Here is a 25,159-nt window from a genome sequence, read left to right on the forward strand (position 1 = left end):
GCAGTAATGAATTATATAGCACAAGCAGATAAAACTCGAGATACTTCCTCCCTTTGGTTTGTCCAGTTACATTAAAGGATTCACTTATCTTCCAGTTTCCTTCTCTGACTAAGGGTTTGTATTCAAGGCATTAACATGTGTTTTACTTTTATAAATAAGTTGGAACCTGCTGCGTATTTACAATATTTGTTGGAATTCCTACACCACATAGATTGCAGAGGTTCAAGAAGGCAGCTCAGCACTATTTTCTCAAGGGCAATTAGGGATGGGCAAAAATTGCTGGCCTGGCCATGGACATCCACATCTCATGAAATAATTTTTTAAAATTCTCTTTAATTTTCTAAATGTAAGCTTGTGGGAATTGACTTGGGTCAGCTAGTTTATTTTCTGAATGCAGCTGTGGATCAGGAGCTGGCTTTACTCTGTGACAAGAGGTCATCTCAATCAGGAATTAGTGTTACTCGATCAGTAGCTGGTGTCACTCCGACAGGCATTGGTAACACTGATTCTTCATTGCCATGGGTTAAAATCCTAGAACTCTCTCCCTGATAGCAAGGTAAGGTAAAATCATTATAATCCCAGATAATTATAGGCTCCTCAAAGGGGAGAGCTGACTGGTGGTGATTTAACCTGACGATCACTACACTTCAAGCAAGATTGAGAAGGCAGGATCTTCATGAATGACTTCAGCCCGTACAGGAATTGAACCCCAGCTGTTGGTGTTGCTCTGCATCATGAACCAGATGTCCAGCCAACTGAGTTAACCAACACAATGGATGCAGTTACAGCATTGGGACTGCAGTGGTTCAATGGCAATTAGAGATGGGCAATCAATGCTGAATAGCTAGCAAAGCCCACATCCCTTGAATAAAATTTTACAATATTTTGCTGATTATTGTGTGAATAAATAATATTCGCTGTGTCACAGCAGAGAAAACAGTGCAGCGAGTTTGCCAGTAAAATCCAATGCTTATGATGGAGCTTGGAAATATTTGCAAGCACCAATTTCTAATAGAAACCAAGCTCTGTAAGTTTTCCGAAATTAATTCTGGCTAATGTGACAGTTATTGATATTTTGAGCTATTCTGTGTTTGTCTGCTTTCACTAGGGGGAAGCAGGAACCATATTTGCAAAGCTTTTCAACTTGGCAAGGTTGAATATCTATCTTCTCCATCACTTGATAATCAGCCCTAGTTCAACAAGGGGCTGAAAATTGTGAAAAACTTCTCGGGCTATATGTTTGCCATGTAACGAACGGTGTAAATATTGGCTTCAATTGTAAATGTAGTGAATATTCTGTACTGGATCAAACTGATGCAATTTTTACTTCAGGTAATGTACTTATTGTAAATTTTATGACAAAGTATGTTTATTTGCACAATATAATGCATGTTTCTGCTCCATTACAGAGAGTCGATTAATACTTGATGCCTTTGCACAGCAATGCAGTCGAGTCCTGACTCTCCTAAAGGACAATGGAAAACTTCTGGACACCAACCAACCTCAAATCATTTCTTGTGTTAAAAAAGAGAGTGGATGTTATGATGAACACACAGGACAATGCCAGCTAGTCAAAGGTACCCCAATGCAACCACGGTCATCAGACAATTCAGAGATGGAATTACAAAGTGTGCAAAAGAGACATCAGACCTCAGCCTTGCTTCGTGTGTTCACTGATTCTCTTCAAAGTTATCTACTTGCTGGGGGACGGCCTACACAGAGTACTGTAGGAATGAGTGAGTGCAGTCACGTGACTGAAATGGATCCGCTTTCCATATCTCCCAGCCATACTTTGGGAGGGTGGACATCCCCAACAACATCAGAATCTCATGTCCATCCATCATCTACATTCCCTGAGGAAGAAGAAGAGGATGGCTACTGTCACAGGTGCCAAGAGTTGGAACAGGAAGTAGTTTTACTCCAACAGGAAAATGAGGAGCTAAGAAAAACCTTGGATCGTATTCCAGGTGTGTGAAATCTGATTTAGTTATTCAGATACTGTTCCCTCATGCTGCATGTATTACAGGTTAATTTATATTCATATTTTCATTGATTGGCCATCAGGTTTCAAGCACACAAAGGCCTTTTGGCCCATTGTGCATGCGCCAGCTGTCAAGTATCTGTCTATTCTAATTCCATTTTCCAGCACTTGACCCAAAGCCTTGAATGATGTGGCATTAAAAGCATTCATCTAATTACTTCTTAAATGTTGTGAGCATTCCTTCCTAGGATGCTACCGGGACTTGATGATTTGAGTTATAAGGAAAGGCTGGATAGACTGAGACTTTTTTCTCTAGAGTGTAGAAGGTTGAGGGGTGATGTTATAGAGGTCTATGCAATAATGAGGGGCACTGATCAGCTAGATAGTCAATATCTTTTCCTAAAGGTAAGGGAGTCTAAAACTAGAGGGCATAGCTTTAAGGAAAGAGGGGAGAGATCTGCAGCTTTATAAGACCCTAGTCAGACCCCACTTGGAGTACTGTGCTCAGACCTGGTCACCTCATTACAGGAGGGATGTGGAAGCTATTGAAAAAGTGCAGAGGAGATTTACAAGGATGTTGCCCGGATTGGGTGGCATGCCATATGAGGATAGGTTGAGGGACCTCGGTCTTTTCTCCTTAGAGAGACGAAGGATGAGAGGTGACCTGATAGAAGTGTATAAGATGTTGAGAGGTATTGATCGGGTGGATTATCAGAGGCTTTTTCCCAGGGCTGAAATGGTTGCTACGAGAGGACACAGGTTTAAGGTGCTGGGGAGTAGGTACAGTGGAGATGTCAGGGATAAGTTTTTCACTCAGAGGGTGGTAGGTGAGTGGAATCGGCTGCCATCGGAGGTGGTGAAGGCAAATTCGATAGGGTCTTTTAAGAGACTTCTGGATGAGTACATGGGACTTAATAGGATTAAGGGTTATAGGTAAGTCTAGTAGGTAGCGATGTGATTGGCGCAACCTATGGGCCAAAGGGCCTGTTTGTGTTGTAGTTTTTCTATGTTCTATGTTCTAAAAGGGTCCAGATGGGCAATTTTTCATACAAAGGGTGGTGAGTGTCTGGAACAAGCTGCCAGAGGTAGTAGTAGAGGCGGGTATAATGTTGTCTTTTACAAAGCATTTAGACAGTTACAAGGGTAAAATGGGTATGGAGGGATATGGGCCAAATGCAGGAAATTGGGGCTAGCTTAGGGGTTTTAAAAAAGGGTGGCATGGACAAGTTGGGCCAAAAGGCCTTTTTCCATGATGTAAACCTCTATGACTCTATTTTGGAGTCAGAATGGAAATTTTAGTCTTGGACAACTCTGCACAATATTCTTGACTCCAGCTTTAGTTCTCACATTTATTAAAATTGCAAAGCATTACATACAGAAGCAATTTTCAACATCTTTAGCATTAAGTTCTTATTGTGAGGGAACATTTCAGGACTAAGAGTGCAGGTACTAGTACGTATGTTAATGAGTAGCGGGGAGGCATGGGATAGTGGTAATGTCACTGGACTAGTAGCCCTGAGACCTAACGTAATGTCCTGGGGACCTGGGTTCGAATGGTGAAATTTGAATCCAGTAAAACCTGGAACTAAAAATCTAATGATAACTGTGAAACCATTGTTGATTGTTTTAAAAGACCTATCTGGTCTACTAATGTCTTTTTGGGAGGGAAATCTATCATCCTTACGTGGTTTGGCACAGCAATATGGTTGACTCTTAAATGCCCTCTGAAATGGTCTAGCAAGGCAGTCTGTTCAAGGGCAGTTAGGGATGGGCAATAAATGCTGGCCCAACTGGTGATGCCCACATCCATGAATGAATAAAGAAAATGAACCTACAGCACATTTTCTAACCATCTACACACCATAACAGTAGTTGATCTTCAAAAGTGCAAGAAAAAATAAGGGTGCAAATTACTATTAGTTTACATGGCTTAGTGTGGGGTGCTTTTCTCCTTCCCCTCTATATCATCAAGCAATGTTACTGCAAATGATGGCAGAATATTGCATTTGCTGATTAAATTCAGACTAGTCCAGCCAGTGCATACATAATCTCTGCAGTTTTATCCTCTGCTGACTTGCATGAGAAGCTTGGCTTCCTGAATGCTGAATAGTGACTCATTCTATTAAGATGCATACTATGATTGTGCTAGATGCTTATCTGAAATGATTTTCTTTCATGCAGTGCCCTGCCAGACTGTTCTTGATTATTATAAGACTGTACTCCAGCATCACAATCAACTAGTTCAACCAGTCTCAGAGGAACAACCAACAGAGGTACTTTTGGATGGAAGGGATCCTTCACAATGAGTTACTTTTGTGCTTTAGTGCGATCCAGCTTATTTGATATCCCTGCCTGGCATTGAGATTGCATCATTAGTATTTTCTTTCTGTTCATTTTAATTTCCTTTTTCCTCTGCATCATGTTAAGCTGGCGTAAGCTTTGAGCCTTTTACTCTCCATTTTATATGTAAACTGAAATTGTGCTTATAAATAGAATGGGTGGGATTTTCTGGTGTCGTCTATGGCGCAGCCTGCTGCAAGAGAGAATGGAAAATTTGGCATTCCAACCAAAATTCACTTTCAGTGGCACCAGACCATCTCAGTCAAGAACGAGGATGGAAGATTTAGACCAATAATTCCCAGAAACATCTTTAATGACTAATGAAGTCTATTATTTGAAAGTAAGCATTTTACTTTCTGAAGACTGCAGGACTGAACAAATTGTTTATTGTATGGTGCAATATTTTGTACATTTGCATTAATTTGTGTCATTTGATTCCCACTGTGCTCAGCAGCAATGGTTATGAGAAACCCTTGTCAATCACACTTATACAGTTAGAACCAAAAGTCTTATATTTTGATTAGGCATGCTGACATAAATTCTATGTTAAATCATTACAGGGTTGAACAGAAATGCTAACTTGAAATATTTTGCTTTAAAGATACATCACATTCAGCTACATAGTATAATGTTCAATTTATGGGTTTACGCAAACATACAAAATCTCCAGGCAGGAGAAAGCCAGCTGGCCCGTCTAGCCTGCCCCATACTATGATGGCTAGAGTATCTGTAGTATAAGGATCTGGTACAGGAAGGGTTAATGTGGAACTGGGTACTACCCATGCTGTGATATAAAGGAACACATGAGCCAAGTCTAGAGGGCAGTCTTGTACTGGAGCAAGCATGGAGGCAGTTTCTAGCTTAGACTTTATACTGTATATATGTACATAATTATGAGTAGTTAATAAATTCTGTTAACCTATAGAAGACATAGAAGGCCAAAAGGGAAAATGCTGGAAAATTTCAGCACGTCTGGCAGCATCTATAAGGAGAGAAAGGAGAAATCTTCCATTTCGCGTCCAGACGATCCCTGTCAAAGCTTTGAGTCACCTGGACTCAAAACATCAGCTCTTTTCTCTCCTTACAGATGCTGCCAGACCTACTGAGATTTTACAGCATTTCTCTTTTGGTTTCAGATTCCATTATCCGCAGTAATTTGCTTTTATTATTAAGACATAGAAGATCTTTGTGCGATGTACCAAACTACACACAACATCTTACAACTTAGTGGCAACCATCTAAACAGCTCAGAGCTTCACAGATGTTGGAAAAGAAATTTAAAACTGGAAGATTGAAAAAGTAGCATCAGACCTAACAAAGAGCAGCAAAAATAAAGGTGCAAAATGAGATCACCTGAGAAAAGCTTCAAAGCACCAGTGGCAGCAGATGCTAGAAATAAAACTCCCTGCTGCAGCAGGATATTATATTGAATCCCATGAATGTTCATCTTCAATACCCAAAGACTGCAGAGGGAGAAGATCTAGCAAGGTTAAACTAAAAATAACCTGACATTTTTGGCCAGAACAAGTTTTTAAAACAGCTGTTAAGTCAACAGCAGTCATTACTGTACAGAATGACTTAAGGCTGTGACTACAATGACCTGAAATCGGAGCTAATCAGTTGTAGTCAGGTTGGCAGATGATGCACTCTCAGATAAGCTTCAAGCTAAGGAAGATTTCACCCTTAAACTGGCCATTCAGACTGCCAAGCAATTCAAAATCCATTTACAGCACAAAACCATCTTTGGGGGAGAAGGCAAGCCTTGGTACAAAACATCCTCCACTGTCTAGCTAATCACTTTAACCCTCTCTCCACTCACATTGTCTGTACCTTTAAGACTTGATTACTGTAAAGACTCACATTCCAACCATTATTTTGTAAATTGAGTTTGTGTCTTTATATACCCTGTTTGTGAACAGAACTCTCACTTACCTGATGAAGGAGCAGCACTCCGAAAGCTAGTGGCTTGTGCTACCAAATAAACCTGTTGGACTTTAACTTGGTGTTGTGAGACTGCTTACAGAACTAGTAAAAGAGCAGAGAAACAGCCCACACCAAGGGAAGCAATACTCTAACCAACCACCAGATGGTAGCTGACCATGCCAGCACTGTGGAACCAAGAGACATGACGTGGAGGTGCCGGCATTGGACTGGGGTAAACACAGTAGGAGTCTCACAATAGAAGGTAAAATCTAACAGGTTTATTTGATAGCAAAAGCCACTAGCTTTCAGAGCGCTGCCCCTTTGTCAGGTGAGTGGGAGTTCTATTCACAAACAGGGCATATAATGTCACAATCTCAATTTACAAAATAATGATTGGAATGTGAGTCTTTACAGGTAATCAAGTCTTAAAGGTACAGACAATGTAGCCAAAAGATCCCAGGGATGTGATCAGTGTCCAATTGTCTCAGCACTGTGTTTTAATTGCAACCACATAGGACACTTCAGAAAGTTACACAAAACTAACACGATCAGATACACAGATGATCCCAAGATGATTCACAATCTGAAGTCTCACGCCAAAAAGAAACACAACCATGCTTCTTTCGTGAGGTCAAAGATTGAGGATTTTCATTCTGGAATGCAGACATCTTACTTAATGGTCATCTTACAAACATTAAATTGGACATGGGAGTCAGTGTTACAGGCCAGGAACCATGGGTGGTGACCCAACAGCTGGTGCCACCCACAGCCATATGGAGCAGGCAGCACTAGGCTCACGGTGAAAGTTACTCTGAAGGTGACACAAAGAGACACTGTTCATTGTCCACAACCAAGAATGTTTCGTCTGAAGCCGAAAAACTTGTGTTGACCTCAACTTCCTTCAGAAAATCAACACAATTCACCAGCAAGGAGCTGGTTCCAAACTTAAAAAGAAATTCCTGAAACTCTTCACCAGATGGAGTGGCTGGGGACCTCAGGAGGATGCTAATCCCATGTGTCTGTTCACACAACGAGAAATACCTCATCCACTCATGGAGCAAATGCAACAACCGCTGGATGAGATGACAAAATGGGTGTCATCTTCCTTGTCACTCAGCCAATTGAAAGGTGTCCCACAATTGTTCCCCTCCAAAAAACCCAGCCGGTCTATCTATCTGCGTCAACTTGACACAGCTGAATTAAGCCCTGGTGAGAGGTGTCCACTGACAACATTGATAGACTGATCATACTCCCTAAAGGCACATTGTTTTCAAAACTCAATGCTAACAACGGCTTTTGGTAACTTGCATTGGATGTAAATTCCAGATTTCTGACCGCATTCATCACCCCAGACAGATCTTGCTTCAACAACACACTGTTCAGGATGACTTCCACACCAGAAATCTGTCAGTGCACAATGTCAGTCACTTTGCAAGGACTAGAGGGTGCCACCTGCCATATGAATAAGGTTTTGGCCTATGGCATAATAATGGAAGAACATAAAAACGTAAGAAATAGGAGCAGGAGTCAGCCATCTAGCCCTTCGAGCCTGCCCCGCCATTCAACAAGATCATGGCTGATCTGAAGTGGATCAGCTCCACTTTCCTGCTTTCTCCCCATAACCCTTAATTCCCCTGTCTATCAGAAACCTATCTACCCGTGACTTAAATGTATTCAGCGAGGTAGCCTCCACCACTTCAACGGGCAGAGAATTCCAGAGATTCATCACCGTTTGAGTGAAGAAGTTTCTCCTCAACTCTGATCTAAACTGCCCCCCCCCCCTCGTCCTGCTATCCTTTCTAAGCAGGAAGAGTCTCCCTACCTCTACCCTATCTATCCCCTTCATTATCTTATATGTCTCTATAAGATCCCCCCTCAGCCTTCTAAACTCTAACGAATACAGACCCAGTCTATTCAGTCTCTCTTCATAGGCTAACTCCCTCATCTCCGGTATCAGCCTAGTGAACCTTCTTCAGCCTAGTGAACCTTTAACCTACATGACAAAAGGCTCACAGCAGTGCTAGAATGCTTACAGGTAGCAGGGCTGACACTGAATGACCCCATCTTGCACCATCCCCTTCATGGCAAAGATCACACCATTCAGGGCACTTTCTACCAAAGCAGGTGCAGCAAGTTGGGAAATGTCCGACTCAGGCTATCCACCTCGCTTGCAAAAATCCAGCCCTATATCTCTGACAGCAGCCGATCTCTTCTTACTGCTCTGAGAATGTAAAAGCTGGATTGCCATGAATGGAAAGCACTACAGGATGCAACTAATTGATATATAAATACACACAGCAAGGGAGCCAATCATCCTCAATACAATGTGTTTTTCTGGGAACCTTTGATACATTAACTAACTCAGGACCTGTTTCTGACGCTGAAAGATTGATAGGGGAATGTGTCTTTACTTTTTGAATTCTGACTTACTTGATATTTTATATTGAATGGAGAATATTAGCAGTATTACGAGAAACATTAGCCAATCTCACTTAGACTTTCACATCTATTCCAACAACTGGAAGTGAGTCAGAAGACAAGAATCTAATTAAAGGTTTCAAATAACATCACAAACTTTGGGCAGGGAATTCAGAGTTTCATGTTCAAGGTCTGATTCTGTTTTTCCAATTGGTGTGGCACGGGCAGGGAGTGCATGGAGGAAAATATAATTGCATATTATTTGTGAATGCTTATTACATCTTGAATTCTGTTTTATTGGCAGTGTAGCTTATGTTTGGCATGTCTATCAAATATGTTGTTGTTTACAGGAATGGATATTGATGCCTTATGATAGTGACGAAAGGGTGCAGCAATTTTAAATCTACTATTGATTCTCTGTGTATGCCACAGTCACTCTATGTTGAAATCAAATGCAGTAAATCTTTCCTCTAATACTTCCTCAGGGAGCCATGTGAGGCTGTTTTGTGCACATTCTTTATGTCTCAAGGATCTGTAGCTGAATTCAATTGTGCTTTATTTGAAAGCAGTGGTGCTAGATATCCGAGCTCCATCAATGCGTTAGTTGTCAGGTATATAATGCAGATGTTAAATGGGATGAACAAAATTGGAACCTGGACATCTCATGCAGATTCATATTTAATCACATTCTTTTTAATTAAACTGTCCTAGTCATTTCAAATGTTTCTCATCTCCAATTTTCAGGGCAACAAGCAGTTGTTGAACAACTATCCTGTCTATATCACCAGTAAGCAGTGGGATGAAGCTGTTAATTCATCTAAAAAGGATGGCCGTCGACTTCTCCGTTACCTCATCAGATTTGTGTTTACAACAGATGAACTGAAGTATTCATGTGGACTGGGGAAAAGGAAACGGTCGATGCCACTGGGAGAGCCAGGCCCTGAACGACGTCCTCTTGATCCAGTCAAAGTGACCTGTCTCCGAGGTATAATTTAATGTTTTTTGCACATAGTTACAGGGTACATGTCAAAAGAGAGGCAGTACAGTTGACTCAATAGAGGGGGCTGGCTGTGGGTCAATTCTAAGTCAAAATTGATTCAAAGGCAGAAGGTTGAGAGGCATCCCATGCCAGAGACTTGAGCATAAAAGATAAGCTGATACTTCATTGAAGTACTGAGAGAATGCTGCAATGTTGGAGTTGCTACTTTTCGGGGAAAATGTTAAACGAAGGCTCTTCATAGGTAAATGTAAAAGATCCCGTGATACCATAGTGATGAAGAGCAGGAGAGTTCTGTCCAATGTTTATCCTTCAGCCAACACCACTAAGAACACATTAAGAAGTCTTTCTATTCTTTCTTTTCCTACTACTCATTCACTGGTTGTGGAGGTCACTCATTCCTCAATCACTAACTGTCCTTTGAGAAGGCAGTGGTTCATGAGTACAACTGAGTGGCTTGCTAGGCCATTTCAGAGGGTAGTGAAGAGTCAGCCATATTGCTGAGAGCCTGGAGTCACAAATAGGCCAGAGAGGGTACTGGTGGCAGGTTTCTTCCCTAAAGGACATTTGTGATGGTTTTTTACTGCAATCCAGTAGTTTCATAGTCACCATTACTGAGACTTAGCTACCCTAATTATATGTAGGGCCTGGATCCTACTGTGTCATAGGGCTGAATTTTTCCATTCCAATGGTGACAGATTCAGCAACTGGGTCACACCCAAGTGCACAAGAAATAGAAGCAGGAGTAGGCCACCCCAGGCCCTTCAAGCCTGCCCCATCTTTCAACATGATCATGGCTGATCTCTGCCAGGCTCAACTCCTTTTCTGTGTCATTCCCTATAGTCAGGAGGAAAATAGAGAATCTCACATCAGGGTAACTCTCCATGAAATTCCTCCCTTGAGAGATCACCCTGAGACAGGGTTTGTCAGCACTGGCCACCAGCCCAGCAGCAGAGGGTAGTTACTTGGTCTCACTAAGTGTCCACTATAGGACTAATTGGTGCCACCATCAGCATTGTCCTGGTAGCAGAGATTCCCCCCATCCCTGAGGTCGATGTCCAGCAGGCGTCTGGAAATGTCACCCCAGCAGGAGACAGTCCCATTCCTTCACTCTCGCTGAGTCAAAATCTTGGAATTCTCTCCCTAACAGCACCTACAACACATGGGTGGCAGCAGCTCACCACCATCTTCTCAACAGGAATTAGGGATGGGTAATAAAAGTGCTGCAAGTGAAGCCCACAGCCCATGAAGGAAAACAAAGGCTGGAGAGGTTGGTACCGGTTGTTGGTGATGTAGGTCGACAACATATCCTTCAATGTCCCCTAGCAGAGATATCAATGTCCAAAGGTCACAGCTGCAGTTACAGGCTGTCATGAAGAAAGCTTCCCTCTTCATAACAATGGCTTGGAAGCTTTGGTCTCACTTTTTTTTACTATTTATAATTTTTCAGGGGGTATCCACTTTAGGACTGCAGGCCCTTTGAATAAGCCTCCTGGTTCCCTATCAGAGAAAGCTTTCTGATTGACCACCTCCAGGAAGATCACACCCGACATTCCGCAGTGATCACTTCCAGATTGAGGCTGCTATTGAGATGCTGAAGCAACCAGGAAAACTCATCCCGTACAGAGTGGGCACCTCAGTTCTTGATCTGTTGTGAATGAACTGATTCAACTGAGCCACCAGCTGGCAGATGTGTACGGTCAGACTTCATGCCCCTCAGTGTTGGCCCAGGGTTTCACACATACTCACTCCCATGAATTCTACTGGACTTGCACAGATATTGTGTGAGGATAAGACTGAGTTCAGTTCTGATGCCACTTATAATAAATAATCTGGCAGTGTTCACATGGGCTCATATGTGAAAATCTGCCACTTGCAGTAAAACACCTGGGTGAAGTGTCTTTTGCAGCACTGTGCATAAGCAAGAATAAGTATCACTGAGAAAATAAAATAAGTGTACTAGCAAGTGAGGGGGAGGGGGCTGACAGATTTATTTAGAAACATTTGCTGTCTTTCAATGTGGATGGGTCATGGGTGGAGAGGGGGACTGGTGGTGTTGAGATGGCGGCACGGGCTCGTTGGGCCGAAGGGCCTGTTTCCCGGGCTGTTTTTGTTCTTTGTTCTTTGTTTTGTTCTTTGTCTTTAATTTGGTGTTAGCAATTCTTGAGAGTATGAAAATAGATAAGTCCCCTGGGCCGGATGGGATTTACCCTAGGATTCTCTGGGAGGCTAGGGAGGAGATTGCAGAGCCTTTGGCTTTGATCTTCATGTCGTCATTGGCTACAGGTATAGTGCCGGAAGACTGGAGGATAGCAAATGTTGTCCCCTTGTTCAAGAAGGGGAGTAGAGACCATCCTGGGAATTATAGACAGGTGAGCCTTACTTCTGTTGTTGGCAAAGCTTTGGAAAGAATTACAAGGGATAGGATTTATAATCATCTAGAGAGAAATTGATTAGGGATAGTCAACACGGTTTTGTGAAGGGTAGGTCGTGCCTCACAAACCTTATCGAGTTTTTTGAAAAAGTGACCAAAGAGGTGGATAAGGGTAGGGCAGTTGACGTGGTGTATATGGATTTTAGCAAAGCGTTCGATAAGGTTCCTCACGGTAGGCTGCTGCAGAAAATGCAGATGCGTGGGATTGAGGGTGATTTAGCAATTTGGATCAGGAATTGGCTAGCTGATAGAAGACAGAGGGTGGTGGTTGATGGGAAATATTCAACCTGGAGTTCAGTTACAAGTGGTGTACCTCAGGGATCTGTTTTGGGGCCACTGCTGTTTGTCATTTTTATAAATGACCTAGATGAGGGTGTAGAAGGATGAGTTAGTAAATTTGCTGACGACACCAAAGTCGGAGGAGTTGTAGACAGTGAGGATGGATGTTACAGTTTGCAGAGGGACATAGATAAGATGCAGAGCTGGGCTGAGAGGTGGCAAATGGAGTTTAATGCGGAAAAGCGTGAGGTGATTCACTTTGGTAAGAGTAACAGGGGTACAGAATATAGGGCTAATGGAAGGACTCTTAGTAGTGTCGAAGAGCAGAGAGATCTCGGTGTACATGTGCATAGATCCCTGAAAGTTGGCACTCAGGTTGATAAGGTTGTTAAGAAGGTGTATGGTGTGTTAGCTTTTATTGGTAGAGGGATTGAATTTCGGAGCTGTGAGGTCATGCTGCAACTGTACAAAGCTCTGGTGCGGCTGCACTTGGAGTATTGCGTACAGTTCTGGTTGCCGCATTATAAGAAAGATGTGGAGACATTGGAAAGGGTGCAGAGGAGGTTTACCAGGATGTTGTCTGGTATGGTGGGAAGGTCTGAGGAAAGGCTGAGGGAATTAAGGTTGTTTTCGTTAGAAAGAAGAAGGTTGAGAGGTGACCTAAGTGAGGCATACAAGATGATCAGAGGGTTAGATAGGGTGGATAGCGAGAGCCTTTTTCCTCAGATGGTGACGGCTAACATGAGGGGACATAGCTTTAAATTAAGGGGTGGTAATTAAAGGACGGATGTCAGAGGTACGTTCTATACTCAGAGGGTAGTAAGGGCGTGGAATGCCCTGCCTGCAGCAGTTGTGGACTCGCCAACTTTAAGGGCGTTCAAATGGTCAGTGGATAGGCATATGGATAACATTGGAATAGTTTAGGTTAGAGGGTCATTAGATGGTTCCACTGGTCGGTGCAACATCGAGGGCCAAAGGGCCTGTACTGAGCTGTAATGTTTTATGTTCTAATTAACCTTAATTCTGTTCATTAACCTTTGGCTTGGGAGGCTCCATTATTTCAGTCCTGCTCTGTCATTTCCTGTAGCATTAAAGACAATGTCAAACCTCTGAGTAACAGCTGCCAATGGCATTTAATATATTTTAAAAGTCTAATTAAGCCTAAGCAGTTTTCCAATCAGTTTGGTCCCTATGTGTGACGTGCTGTGACTCAGCAGGGCAACCTTTGCTTAAAGTTACTAAGAGTATAAAGCAAAGCAGAAAACGTCAGGCAGCATCTGTGAAGAGAACAGCCAAGTTGGAGTTTTAGTCTTGGACCCTCCTAGAGAACTGGAAGATATTAAAGCATTTATAAAGGAACTGATTTAAGGGCAGAGGGAGGGAAAATAGACTCGTGGCTGCATTTTCCCTGGCCTGCAGAGATGGGTTTGAAGGTGGGTTTGGATGCAAGGTGAGAGAATCTCATGTGAGGAGGACTCCCCACCACAGGTCCTGCTCCAAGTGATTGTATCAGAGACAGATCTGACCAACCCTGGTTACCACGCTGCAACAGCGAGTAGCTAATGATAAACAAATGATCTAAAATAGTGCAGGTTCTGTAAAATTGCTGTTGATTACTCTGCATTTTTTTTAATTGAAAGTTGCAAGCGCTGGATTTGGGGACAGAGGAAAATTGTCCAGAGAACAGTCTAGGATAAGAGACCATAGTTGTAAAGTAAGAGGGGAGTGGTTCAAGGCAGAGGAAAGGAGAAGCTACTGCTCACAGTGGATCTCACTGCCCCAGAGTGCAGTGGATGCAGAATCAATCAATGGATTCAAGAAAGAGATAGATAAATATTTGATCAAAAGCAGGATAAAAGGCTATGAGGAAAAGGCAGCGAAGTGGAGTTAGAATGAGTTGGAGGTCAGTCTGATCATATAGAATGGCGGATTGGGCTGGAAGAGTTGAATTGCCTCCTCTCATTCCTAATTCCTATGTTCTAATTCTTTTTTAAAAATACACCAGGTTTAACCAGAGTCCATAGTCTCTTTCTTGTCGTTACACTTTGCAAAAGAGCACAATTAAGCCAGCCAAATGTCTGCTGTGCTTCCTTAAGTAGCAGTAGCTTACCTGATTAAAGTTGGAAGTTCCAAATGCAATTTTCACCAAGGAAAACTATCATTACATCAAGCTCTGTGTCTCCAAACTTGCCACACAGAATACAGACATCATCTCAGTAACTTGTCCCACAAACATGTTTATGAAATCACTGTTCTGATTGAGCATTATTGCTGAAATGAAGATCAAACATGCAGATTTTAAATTTAAAAATACATACTTTTGTCACAAGCATCCACCAACTTATTTTCCCAAATATTTGGATATCTTTTTGTTGATTAAGCCAATTAAAAGCAAGAAGACAGCTCATTTAATTTTGTTTCAAAACTTTTTTTAACTAAAATGTGGGAGTCTGTGTGCTAAGACAGGGGAAGATTATTTTTGGAAGAAATTATGAATTGTTTGTCTGCATTCACCGTCCATCCATTCCTCTAGAAAGGACTTTTAAACCAAATGCCTCATGCTGTCTCTGTCTATATCTATTAACATTTCTGCTGTGCCTGCCTCTTAAAGAATTAATCTCCATGCGCAACCCTCCATACTACATCATGACTTCGTACAGCCATCAGATTTATCTGCTGACTTCATACTGATGTTACAATAAATAGCATCAGATTGAATACTTTTCTCTTGTTTCAGGTTGTCTTGTTTCCAATCTTTGTGTTTAAATCCAGTGGCTATTTACATCAGCATTTTATATAGAACTCAAACCCTCATGTATTTTTTTTTCATTATGCTACACCACCTCGATAACCTTTGATTTGTTATGTCAATCTATTGCATGCACCTTCTATACTCTAAAACCAAAGAACCTTTAGTATTATACAGCAGTGTTGTGGAGAGTATGTATTTGGTGGACAGCCTTGAGTAACACCTAATTATTCCCTCCTGTTAAACCAATAAATGTGACCCATATCAGTTGCCAGATTCTCTCATTATGCCTATACCTACTCTGCCAGGAGTCTGCAGCTGGATCTCACAACTATCCATCTGCCAGCTGCAATTCTAGGCCACAGTTCTCCAGACCATGATCACAGTAAAATGAACTGAGATACCATCATTTTTATTATAAATGATTCCCTGCTCACACCACTTTTACAGAGTCTGTAGATGGGGCCAGGGTACAAAAGAACTCTTTTTATTTTCATAGAAATCAAAATCTTAGGTAACATTCCTTCAGGGAATGTAGAAAGCTGGATCTACATGGTGCTTTTTCATGTCCTTGGGTTGCCCCAGAGCACTTCACAATCAATAGATAACTTCAAAGTTGTCACAGTTGCCTTATAGGAAAATGTGGCTGGCAATGTGTAAGGTGTAGATCCACACAGCAAATGAAATGAACAAACAAACAGCCAATCTGTGTTTTTTATGTTGTTTGAATGAAGATTTTTTTTCTTGGATATCAGGAGAATGCTTAGCCCTTCTTGATAATTCTTAGTTTTGAAGTTGTCATTCTTGTTTTCAGATTCCTCCATTGCCTTGCCCTCCCTAAGTTTGTGATCTCTACTATTGGTGGTCAATTGCCAAGGTCTGGAATACCCTCCCTCAACCTCTCGGTCTGGCTACCTCACTGTCCTCCTTTAAAACACCCCTTCATATCCATGTAGTAGACCAAGCTTTTAACCATTTGATCTATATCTCCTTATGAGGCTCAGTGTCATGCTGAGTGAAGCATATTGGGACATTTCATTCCATTAAAGATGCTAGATAAATATATGTCGTTACTTAAAAAGGCCCATGAGATATTTTATGTCTACCTAAACAGCCAGACAGGATTTAGCTTAACATCTTGTTCAAAAGACAACTGTCCATTGTACTACACCATCAGCCTAAATTATGCAATAAAGGGGTTTAAACCTCTGATCATCTAACTTCGTGAGTAATCTCCAAACCAAGCTTAGCAATTGGAAATAGTGGCATTTTCAGTAACGAGCTAATTGAGAGTTACATTATGAGAATGTACTATCATAATTGGTTCCCTTTGCAGGGAGATTAAACAAATTTAATTTCCTGCTATACTATGTAACCACGGAATAAAACATTTGAATGTGTTACTCATTCCAGCACAGATTTAGATTGTCGCCAGCAAATTGAGAAGCTGTAAAAATCATTCCATGTTGCTGCCAGTATGCTCAGACAGTATGCCATAGGCAAAAACAACCTCCATCATTCATCATTCTTGGTCAGGCTGCTCAAAAACTACATGGGATCATTGAATCAAGCCTGCTCTGACATTCAACATAATCATGGCTGATCCTCTCTTTCAACACCACACTCCTGTGCTCTCCCTATACCCCTTGACACCTTAAGGATTTAGAATCTGTTTCTTTATTAATTATATCCAATAATTTGACCTTCCACAGCCCTCTGTGGAAGTCAATTCCATAGGTTCTCCACACTCTGAGTGAAGAAATTTCTCCTTATCTCAGCCCTAAGTTGCCTATCCCTTATTCTGAGACTGTGACTTCCTTGTTCTCGATCCTTCAGCCAGAGGAAACTACATCCCCGCGTCCAGTCTGTCCAGCTTTGTCAGACTTTTGCTATGTTTCAATTTAACTCTCATTCTTCTAAGTGTCAGTGAATACATGCCTAGTTGACCCAATCTCTCCTCATACATCAGTCCCACCATCTCAGGAATCAGTCTGGTAAACCTTAGCTGCACTCCCTCTCTGATAAGTATATCCTTTCTTAGATAAGGAGACCAAAACTGCGTACAATATTCCAGGTGTGGTCTCACCACAAATGCAATAATAAATCCTTGCTCCTGTACTCAAGTCCTCTTGCAATGAAGGCCGACATACCATTTGTCTTCCTAACTGTTTGCTGTACCAGCATGCTTGCTTTCAGTGATTGGTGTAAAAGGACATTGAAGTCCCATTGTATGTTCACACTTTCCAATCTATGACAACTTAAGTAATACCTTGCCATTCTGTTTTTCCAACTGAAGTGGATAACTTTACATTTATTCATGTTATCTTGTATCTGTATTGTATTTGTCCACTCATTTAAATTGTCCAGATCACCTTGAAGCCTTGCACATTCTCCTCACTATTCATATCCTGCCAAGTTTTGTGTTGTCAGCAATCTTGGAAATATTATACTTGGTTCCCCCATGAAAATCATTGAGGTGTAACATGAATAGATAGGGTCCAAGAACCGATCCTGCAGGATCCCACTAGCCACTGCCTGCCACTTTGGAAAAGACCCATTTATTCCTACTCTGTTTGCTATCTACTAACCAATTCTCAATCCATGTTCATTAATTACTCCCAATCCCATGTGTTTCAATTTTGCACATTAACTTTGTATGTGAGACTTTATCAAAAGCTTCCTGAAAATCCAAACACATCACATCCAGTTGTTCACCCTAACTATTCTACTAGTTAAACCCTCAAAAAATTCAGGTAGGTTTGTTTAACATGATTTCCCTTTCATAAATCCATACTGAATTTGTCTAATTCCATTGATAGTTTCCAAATATAATGTTGTCACATTCTTTATAATAGACTCTAGCATTTTCCCTGCTGTTGATGTTAGGCTAACCAAGCTGTAATTTCCTGTTTTCTCCCTCCTTCCTTTTTTTAAATAACGGGGTTATATTTGCCACTGGGATAGTAATAACATATACATCAGAGAGGGTGAAGAGTTTTTGAAGTGTGTTCAGGAGAATTTTCAAGCTCAGTATATTTCAAGCCAAATGAAAAAGGAGACATTGCCAGATTTGGTTCTGGGAATGAGGTGGGGCAAATGGATGAAGTACCTGAGGGACATTTGGGGCATAGTGATCATGGATTCATACCATTTAGGTTAGCTATGGAAAACAACAGGAACAATCTAAAGTAATACTAATGAATTGGGGTATGGAGTGAGAACAGATCTGGCCTACATAAACTGGAATTAAGGATTGGCAGGCAAAACTGTATTTGAACAATGGGCTTGCATTTAAAGCAGGTTAGTTCAGGATACAGTCGAAGCTTATTTCAACAAGGGGGAAATAAAGGACAAACATGGCTAGAACTCCAGCTTTGACTGAAAATAGGGTTTACACATGGAGGAAGAGGGCATGGCTGAGGTACTGAATAAATACTTTGCATCTGTCTTTACCAAGGATCTGCCTAGAAGAAGGCATATTCTATCGCAGTTTTCAAAAGGGGATTGAATAACTATTGAAAGAGGAAAAATTGACTGGGCCACAGGAAAAGACAGGGGAGTGGATCCAGCTGAGATACTCTCACAGAGAACTAATAAACACATGATGGGCTGAATGGTCTCCTTCTGCCTTGTAGTCATTCTATGAGAGCCCATCCTTCAGCTTTAATCCAGGGAAAACCAATGACTGGTGACAGATTTCTCTACAATGTATGCTCCTGTCTCACAGATATCCAGGTTCTGAAACCCATGGAAAAATCCCACCCTTAATTGAAAAGGAGAAATTTGCAGGGCTATGCAAGTGGAACTAATTGGACAGATCTTTTAAAGAGTCAGCACATGCATATGAACCAAATTGCTTCTTTCTGTGCTGTACGGCATATATTTTGAAAAAACTATTGCAAAATATTTATGCTGCAGACATTGTGATGAAATGCATTGATCGCTTTATAGTTGAGAAATACTGTCCTGGATGCTGATACGCAAAGCTCCTTTAAACTAAATGACACTTACTTGACATATTCACTAATTTGCGACATTTCTTTGCAATTTTTTTGGTTTCCTTAATTGCTTTGTGCCACTTGCAGAGTTCATTCGGATGCATTGCACCTCCAACCCAGATTGGTGGATGCCTTCAGAAGAACAAATTAACAAAGTGTTCAGTGATGCTGTGGGGCATGCTCGTCAAGGACGTGCTGTGGGAACATTCCTTGGTGGCAACGGTGGCTCTTATTTTGAAGGCTTTGACCATCAAATGTCACAGGACGAAATGTTTAACAAGGGCTGCCATGAAGGCTCTGGAGACTGAGGAACAACAGCGTCCATATAAAACTGCCACATCGGTGTAAAAAATGAATGTATATTAATCTATGGTTGTATTGGTGTTGACACCAACTAGCTATGATGCAAATCAATTTTAAATTAGAACATTTAATTAAAATAGCATTTCCTGCAGAAGATATACCAAAAGTGACCTCAGAGGTTAACCTGCTGTGACTGTGATTGATTTGGTTAATATCCATTTCCTGAACACCTGAAGTGCTATCCTAGGACTGGAACTGAGGAAATATATTTAATCTGTCCAAATTAAAACAAAGTAACATTTACGTTCACAATGTTCAACCCAGGTAAGGCAAAAAGAACCTTTGAATTAAAATCACAGATTTTTCTAGAAGGATTAAAGTCAATCCTATAAAAACATAAAATGGCTTTAGTGCTAAGATTCAACTGAGCCTAACTCTGGGCATCTGGGCTTTAGTCAGCTTGTGGGATAATAGAAAAACTCTGCAATTATAATCTGGAGCTGTCCTTTTATCTGTTCCAGTGGTATTGTATTGCTGACAATATCTAAAGAGATATCAAAACAGGAGCTCAGCCCAAAAATCTCAAAGGTACTTTAGATTTGTGCTAATATAACTTACGGAATCTAGAAATTGATCCTATTTACTATTGTATAAATTCAATCCTCACCGCAGTTTCAGTTACAAACCTTATTGTGTAGCAGTTGACTGGTAGCACTTCAGAAATGTAGCACTCCTGTCAAGGGAATCAAGAAGAAATATCTTTGTCTTCTTTTAGTTGTATGAATTGATGAAAAGAAGCTATGAGAGCAGGTAAGTACCAGTCCTTCAAAAATACTGATCTGCCAAGTATTTCAGACACAGGCGATGGTTATATTGCACTTTGCTTGAATACCTTCTGTCCACATATACAAGTGCATTAATGATGAATGTTGTAGTATTTGTATTACTTGTATTAAAAGTAATTTTAATCAAGGAAATGAATTTTAAAAAGTAGATAGTAATTATTTTATCCCATGGGAGATGTTTCTTACATACTTACAGATTGACTATTACATTGGCAAATTACCCCGTGCTGTGTCTATAAAAAGTCAGTTGCACTTGCTGGTTAGTATGACTTTAAAAATATCTTACAATTATCAATACATTTTAATAAACTGTTAGCTCCTAAAATTTACCTTATATGAATAAAGCCAAAAGTAATTGGCCAGGAGTCAGGAGTGTGTCATTCTAGTTGGAATCATTTATAGTTTAAAGTGAAAAGGAAACAAAATAAAGAACATGTTCTGAAGGTCGGTTTTCATAGATACTTTTCACAGTGACAATTAACAGAATATACCATCTGATATATATACTATATATATAGTATATGTAATATATATGTATGTGTGTGCATTCAGCTCAGCTAAAGCAACATTTAAAAACTTAGTGACCTTGTTATCAAAAAATGTGTTTTTTCTAGCATGATATTGTTTCCTGTAGAGAGGACAAAGTATGTCAGTTGGCTGAAGATGCAGCATGTTTAGGGTTGTGCTGAAAGTTATGACATGATGATAAACAGACAGAGAGTGCTGGCAATCTGTAACAAAAACAGAAAACTGGAAAATTACCACAGGTTTATCTATATACGAAGATGCAACATAGGCCTATGGGTGGCATTTTACAGCCCCTCCTACTGGTGGGATTTTCCAGTCCCGTCAAAGTTAATGCACGTCTGGACAGTTCCCACATCTTATGACCCCATGCCCACCACAACAGGGCTGTGAAATTCCACCCAAATGGTTTAATTGCAACACTTCATCAGAACAGGCACAAAAATGTTGGAAAAGCCCTTCTATATGATGGACCAAAATTTACAAATAGGCATAGATTGAGTTCAATTCCATTAATTGTTTTCACAAAGAGGCAGCTAATTGATTTAATAATCTACTAATACATTGTGAAATTCTGGAAAATGGCGTAAAGTGCTTTGTGCTGTAAAATAATTTCAGGTCCTTATAGCCTATTGCTGGTCTAGTGTACAGCAAGATCATAGCTAGAGATCAATGGGGGCACTAGTACTCCTGAGTTGTAAGGTTGTGGACTCAAGTCCACCTCCAGAGAACCCATCACAAGACCTAGTTTGACACATTAGTTCAGTAAAGATAGACTGTTGTACATGAAAGATGCTGTTTTTCAGATGAAATGTTGAACTGAGGCTCCTTCTGCCCTCTCAGGAATATAAAAGATATCATGACACTTTTGAAGAAGAGCAGGGAATTCCCCCAATGTCCTGTTATCATTCATCTAACATCACTAGATGAGGTTATTTGGTAGTGATGTCATTGTTATTTGTGGGACCTTGCTGTGTGCAAATTGACTGCAGTGTATCCTACATTATAGCGCAGTGACTATATTGCGAAATGACTTAACAGTTGTTATAAGGTGCTATCTAAATGTATGTCTTTCTTGTTCCCTGACTGCCATTGCAGATAAAATGTACAAGCAACAATAATTTACTCCAGCTTTCTGTTTTAAATTCAGTTGCCATCTCTGAAAATAGTTAACATATTTCCTTTGTGGTTCCTTTGCATGGTGGTCAGTTCCACAAAAATTTCTTCAGCCTGGCTGTGCCAGTTCTGTGGACTCAATCATGAATAAAATCGCTGTAGTATAAGTGGCAATATCTCAAATTACTTAGAGTGTTCCTACAATTAATTCTTTGGGAAAATATATCCAGGAGCAGAGTTAAGATTTGAGTCAGACTTTCAGCTATTGCTAATGAATGCATAGATTATTTGTTCTATTAGCGGTAATTTTATTTCTCCCATGAATAATTCATTTGTTTGCCTTTCATTTCTCTCAAGTTGTTTGCCCGTCAGGGTGCTGTTCCCTGGACATTGGCAATGGGTTTGCCAAGATGACAATCATTGTGTGTGAACTATAGGTTGAATTTTCCCAGCCTGTGATGGTGAGCTTGGAGCTGCATTGGGACTGCTACCCCCCCCATCCCATCTCTCCCACACATTTCCATGTGCGGAGGCTACCATTTTCATGGAGATGGCTTCCCTATGGCAGATTGAGAGGAGAATGTGTTCATTGGAGCTTGAGGCTCCAAGTTCCAAAGAGGGCACTCCCTTGAATCTACAGCCCAAACAATGCCAATGTGGATGTCCCTCCTCTTTCAAAAATCTAATAGCATTGCCCCAATAATTTTAATTTTAATATATGCCTTCTAGGGTGCCTTCATGTTGAGGTATTGTTACTGCTCCCAACCTTCCTTGGCAGCACCCATCTTTCCCAGTAGAGTTGTCAAGCTGCCAGGAGTTTCCAGTCCTGTTTGGGCAATCAAGAGTGGGTATTCTGTCCTTATATAAGCCAATACCGCCAGTAAAGTATGGGCCGTGGAGTCCCATTTTGATCCAGCAACAAGGTCTAGAAGGCTTCAAGCCCAGGGAGTGTTTGAATAGTGAGCATTGATATGTTATTTGGTTATAATTTCAGTCAAGCCTGACAATTACCTAATTTCAGGTGGGGTTCCTGCACAGTAGTTATGGTTGTGAAACTCTGCTCAATTTTGGCTCCATCCTAGTTCAAGGGAACCATTGCACTTCCATTGTAATCCCAACAGAGATCAACTAATTCAATTCAGATTGAAACCAGCCTTCAGTACACCAGACAGTGTGTATAAACATCAAATTAGATTCACTGATAGCAGTTTTTCACTTGGGACTCTCACTCAAAGGGAGCATAGATCAGAGAACTGGGGCAACAGTGACAAACTCACACTCTATTTGGTTGGGGCTCCCTGCTGGGGACATGGAATCAATGAATTTGCTCAAAGAAATGAAGTCACAAAGACAATTGCTGGAATTTTACCTACCTACCCACCATGGAATCAGAGTGGGTGTAGGGGGCGGACAATGGAAATGTCTGTTGACCCCAGAAGAAATTTTATGGCCTCAGGTTGAGCGAGGCCATAAAATCCCACAAGTGTTTCAATTCTTAATTTTAAAAAGTACTTTAATTTATAGTATCAACATTATTCGACTCCAGATCTGTGTTGTTTAATACCAATGCCAGGATATATTTTGACAAGCAATTCTGTTAGTTGTTAACAAATTGTTCAACCCTACACCCTTCCATATCATCAAAAAATGCAGCATAAATAACCATTAAATTATTTCACTCTTCATGTCTGAGAGACAGATTTGTTCTTTAGTCCACAACTGATAAGAAATATCATTCATGGGATAATTTTTAAGCATTGAGGTTGAGCACTTTTTCCCATGTTTTTTGCGCTGTTAAAGTGACTGGTCAGTGCAGTGAAAAGTAAACGTAAATAATTGTTCTGTTAATTGTAAAGGATTAGTAATGTTAGCATTCTCACACAAGTGTACTTCTCTCTGTCTTAACTAAAAGTGTGCACTGATTTGGAACAGAGACTTTTTGTTATATGTTGGCTCCCTTGTTTTTTTTTAATTTTGATAATGTATGTAGGTCCCAATGTAGGTTCTTCTTTGTCTTGCTGTTGGTTTTAACACCAACAATACACAATAAATGGCATTCCTACAGGAACATTACTGTATTGTCTCAATTTCTACATTTAATTTGATGCTTTAGAATCTTCCAGTTTTGTGGTTTGATGATTTTTTTTAAAAAGTGAACAGCAGGGGGAAGAAATTGTACACATTTGTGATTTTGTATGTAGCAATCTAATCAGTAGTGTGTGCAGGCAACATCTGCCTTGTGAACAATTTTGACATCTCAAAAGGCGGGCAATCAGAGTGACTTCATTATGAAGTTTTGTCTAATAAAGACATTGAAAACAGAGAGTTGTGCTTTCTCTTATTTCTTATTTCACCATCACTGCATTTATTTTAGTGCAACTTTTTTCTATGTCTGCCTTAAAAAATGTAGTCATTTGTATGACTTAGTACAGATTGCTCACGGAATTAGTAGAAATGACTGAGTCACCAACATTATTCAGTGCCCCTGCTGACACAGAGCATTGGTTCTAAGTTTTAGAACCAATTAGAAACTATCTTTTTGGATAAGACAATTTAAGCATGACTCTTCTCAATGTCATAATAAAGAACTGGAACAACTTACTGAACTATAAAACATATTGTGCTGTAACTTCCTCAGAGTGGCAAATGAGACTGCCACTCTATGCCCAAATATTTACACTAGGTTTTATTCATGTCTGTCTCACCCGACCTTCCACCTCAGGCCGGGCGAGAAGTAGGCAGCGTGTAGTCCTTGAGGCCCAATGTCAAAGTCCAGCTCCATCAAAGTGAAGAAGGACATTGTAATGATGCACTTCCAGTGACTGCTCTTAAAGGGTCAGTCTCCACAGATATGTTCCTTTTTTTACGGCATGAGCTGCCATCAATCAGGTAAGTTTAAAGGTCCATTGAAATTGACAGGCTAGGGTGCAAGTAAGTGTTGAAGGTAAATGAACAGGACTGGGGGCAGGAGGAATCTTTGTCAGTATAGCATGCAAGATACAATACTTTTCATTGTATACGAATAGATTTGACAATAATAAATCAAATCAAAGACCTAGCGGGAGAGGGGGGAATTGAAGGTTTAGTGGGGTCAGACCTCCAGGGGAGTTGGGGGCTTTGAAGTCCAGGAGTTCTGGGGGGTGTGACCTCCAGGCAGGTTGGAAGAAGATTGGACCCCTGAGAAGGTGGGGACTTCTGGGCAATGGGGGTTTGAGTTCAGGCCTTGGGCCCAGGTTTGGGGTGAGTTGGTT

General features: G+C 40.8%; 1 protein-coding gene across 1 annotated transcript in view; it reads left to right on the forward strand.

Moving 5' to 3' along the window:
• bend4 (BEN domain containing 4) overlaps positions 1-19,427 on the forward strand; it is a 37,444-nt gene extending 18,017 nt beyond the window's left edge. The window contains exons 2-5 of the mRNA XM_080198367.1: positions 1,410-1,967; positions 4,163-4,254; positions 9,407-9,647; positions 19,207-19,427. Of these exons, the coding sequence (XP_080054493.1) occupies positions 1,410-1,967; positions 4,163-4,254; positions 9,407-9,647; positions 19,207-19,427 (1,112 nt within the window). The remainder of the gene's footprint in view (positions 1-1,409; positions 1,968-4,162; positions 4,255-9,406; positions 9,648-19,206) is intronic.
• The last annotated feature ends 5,732 nt before the right edge of the window (positions 19,428-25,159 follow it).

This window comes from Carcharhinus amblyrhynchos, chromosome 1, assembly GCF_965287045.1.
Source record: "Carcharhinus amblyrhynchos chromosome 1, sCarAmb.v2.hapA, whole genome shotgun sequence".
NCBI lineage: Eukaryota > Metazoa > Chordata > Chondrichthyes > Carcharhiniformes > Carcharhinidae > Carcharhinus > Carcharhinus amblyrhynchos.